The sequence below is a fragment of the Cornus florida genome, unplaced genomic scaffold (assembly GCF_030987335.1).
Source record: "Cornus florida cultivar Cherokee Brave unplaced genomic scaffold, ASM3098733v1 CherokeeBrave_3.0.0_Hap2_Chr05, whole genome shotgun sequence".
Taxonomy (NCBI): domain Eukaryota; kingdom Viridiplantae; phylum Streptophyta; class Magnoliopsida; order Cornales; family Cornaceae; genus Cornus; species Cornus florida.
In genome coordinates this window covers 54038324-54040723 of record NW_026775575.1, presented here as the reverse complement: position 1 = coordinate 54040723, position 2400 = coordinate 54038324, and the positions used below count along the sequence as shown (strand labels likewise).

Here is a 2400-nt window from a genome sequence, read left to right as displayed (position 1 = left end):
GAAATTGATGTCAATACTTGTTAAGAAAACACCAATTCCCTTGCAATGGTGCAGTAAAGATTGGTTCTTGATATTGATGGAAACCAGCAATATCTTCAACTATACTAATTGCATATATTTAAATTATATATGTCTTGGTTCATTAACCAAACCATCACTTCAATAAATTAAAATATTGTACAGTCTAATGTTAATTATGACAAAATTTAAGTATTCAAAGTTCTAAACACTACAAATTCAGAGCCCAAGTAATTGTAAATGTGAAGCAAACCCAGTTGGTTGCTGGCAAAAGTCAATAGCTGCAAGGAGTCACACACGTGGGCTAGCTTTGAAAGAGTTGGCTCTCTCTCTCTCTCTCTCTCTCTCTTATATTCCAAGCCATGCCTCCTATGAGGCTATATCACAGTCATATATGTATCAACAATAATATATATCACCATCTCACATACCCCTTATGTTTGTTCCTAATTATTAAAAAGCATTTACCTACTACTTCTTCCCCCATGTTACCTTGCCTTTTAAGCACTCTTTTCCCCTTCTGATTACCCTTTCTTTCTCCCTTCCCAACTATCTCCTTATCTCCCTTCATCTATAAACCCAAACACTAACAGTGGCATGCTAGCTAGCTTGAATGTCCAGAGAAAGGTAAACATACATAAAAAGATTATTGAACACAACTCTCTCTCTCTCTCTCTCTCTCTCTCTAGCTCTCTCTCCACCATATGACTCTTTTGCTATTCTCTAGCTCTAGTTGTTTTTCTTTCATTTGTTTTATATATGGATATGGAAAACCAATATATAAATACATTCCATAAATAGAAAATTTTGAGGATTGTCAATTAATCTCAAGAATCTCAAAAGATATTCAGGAGACGTAATATATACTTTATTATGTTAATTATTGTTTGTTAGGGAGAGATTTGATGAGACAGGAAAGAAGATCAAGAGAGATATTGATGCATCTTCTCAAATGGGAAGGAGACATTTGTTGAGTCCTCCAGTTGGAACCTTGAACACCATCACACCTTGTGCTGCATGTAAGCTCTTGAGGAGAAGATGTGCCGAAGAATGCCCTTTCTCTCCTTATTTCTCACCACATGAACCCCTCAAATTCGCCGCTGTCCACAAAGTCTTTGGTGCTAGCAATGTCTCCAAGATGCTCATGGTAAACCCTAATTCGCTCCCCTATACATAATCAATTTTTCTCTTTTCTGTTCTTTTTCTTTTTTTTTTTTTTGGTAAGAAAAAAAAAAAAAATTCTCTCTTTGATCAATATCTTAGCTTGAGAAATGAACAGTTTGATAATTTTATTTTTCTTTCTTTTAATGGGTAATTTAGGAGGTACCGGTGAGCCAAAGAGCCGACGCAGTGAATAGTTTGGTTTATGAAGCAAATGTGAGGCTTAGGGATCCAGTATATGGATGCATGGGTGCAATTTCAGCTTTGCAACAACAGGTTCAATCATTACAAGCTGAGCTTAATGCAGTAAAGTCTGAGATAATGAAGTACAAATATAGAGAGGCTGCTGCTAATTATATCATTGCTTCTACTCATGAAGATGCACTTGTCTCTTCTGAAGCCATATCGGTTGCTTCCCTGCCACACGCGGCTTCTTCTCAACATTCTCCTCCTCCACCACCACCACCACCAGGTCCACAACAACCTCCACCTTCTATTGTTGTTTCTTCTTCCTCATCTTCGTTGTATACACCGCCTTCTACTACATCAGGCTATGACTCCAATATTCCAAGTCATGATAACATTTCATACTTAATTTGATTAATTAGTATATTAACTCACTTGAACATTTCTCTTCAAATCGTGTTTGATGTTGTAGAAAGATTTTTTTTGATCAATTTAGTTTGTGTTTGATTTAAATCTTAGTATGAAACTCGATCCATTTGATGGCTGAGAAATCATTAGAGAAGAAAAAAGAACCTCACTAATTATTTTCCTCTTTTTTTCTTATGAAGGCCTTTAATTAATTAACCAAAAAGAGAAGTACAATTTAAGCCTAGGCCACACATTAAATAAAAGAATTCTCTTTTTCAATTGTTTCATTAGACTTCTGATCAAAAAAATTCAATTACTCGACCTATTTCCATATATAGTGTTTCAAAACTATGACATCCCTGAAGTGCAGAATCCAAAATGCTGAATTGAAAAGCTAGCCCAAAGAAATCAGTATATATATATATATATATAGGAGTGTTTGTATCATATATAATTCCAAATGGCATTACAAGAAATAAATTCAAAGGTATATGTTTGATTGATCTTTAGAGTACTCTATTTGTGTTCACATATTTATATATGTATATATTAGTATGTGCCATTGAAGGACTGGCCTGAATAATCAGTAAAGGACTTGGAGTAGACAAAAGGTATGGTAGTTGTGAT

General features: G+C 34.8%; 1 protein-coding gene across 1 annotated transcript; it reads left to right on the top strand.

Annotated features, from left to right (window-relative positions):
* The first annotated feature begins 513 nt into the window (after nt 1-513).
* Nucleotides 514-2086, top strand: LOC132310154 (LOB domain-containing protein 15-like). The gene is made up of 3 exons (XM_059808373.1): nt 514-645; nt 913-1165; nt 1339-2086. Exons 1-3 carry the CDS (start codon nt 632-634, stop codon nt 1777-1779), a joined length of 708 nt encoding a protein of 235 aa, XP_059664356.1. The 5' UTR covers nt 514-631; the 3' UTR covers nt 1780-2086.
* The last annotated feature ends 314 nt before the right edge of the window (nt 2087-2400 follow it).

Excerpts from the sequence above, each read along its gene's own strand:
- LOC132310154 (XM_059808373.1), top strand. Across the intron at positions 1,166-1,338 it reads ATGTCTCCAAGATGCTCATG|GAGGTACCGGTGAGCCAAAG; the intron begins GTAAACCCTAAT and ends TGGGTAATTTAG.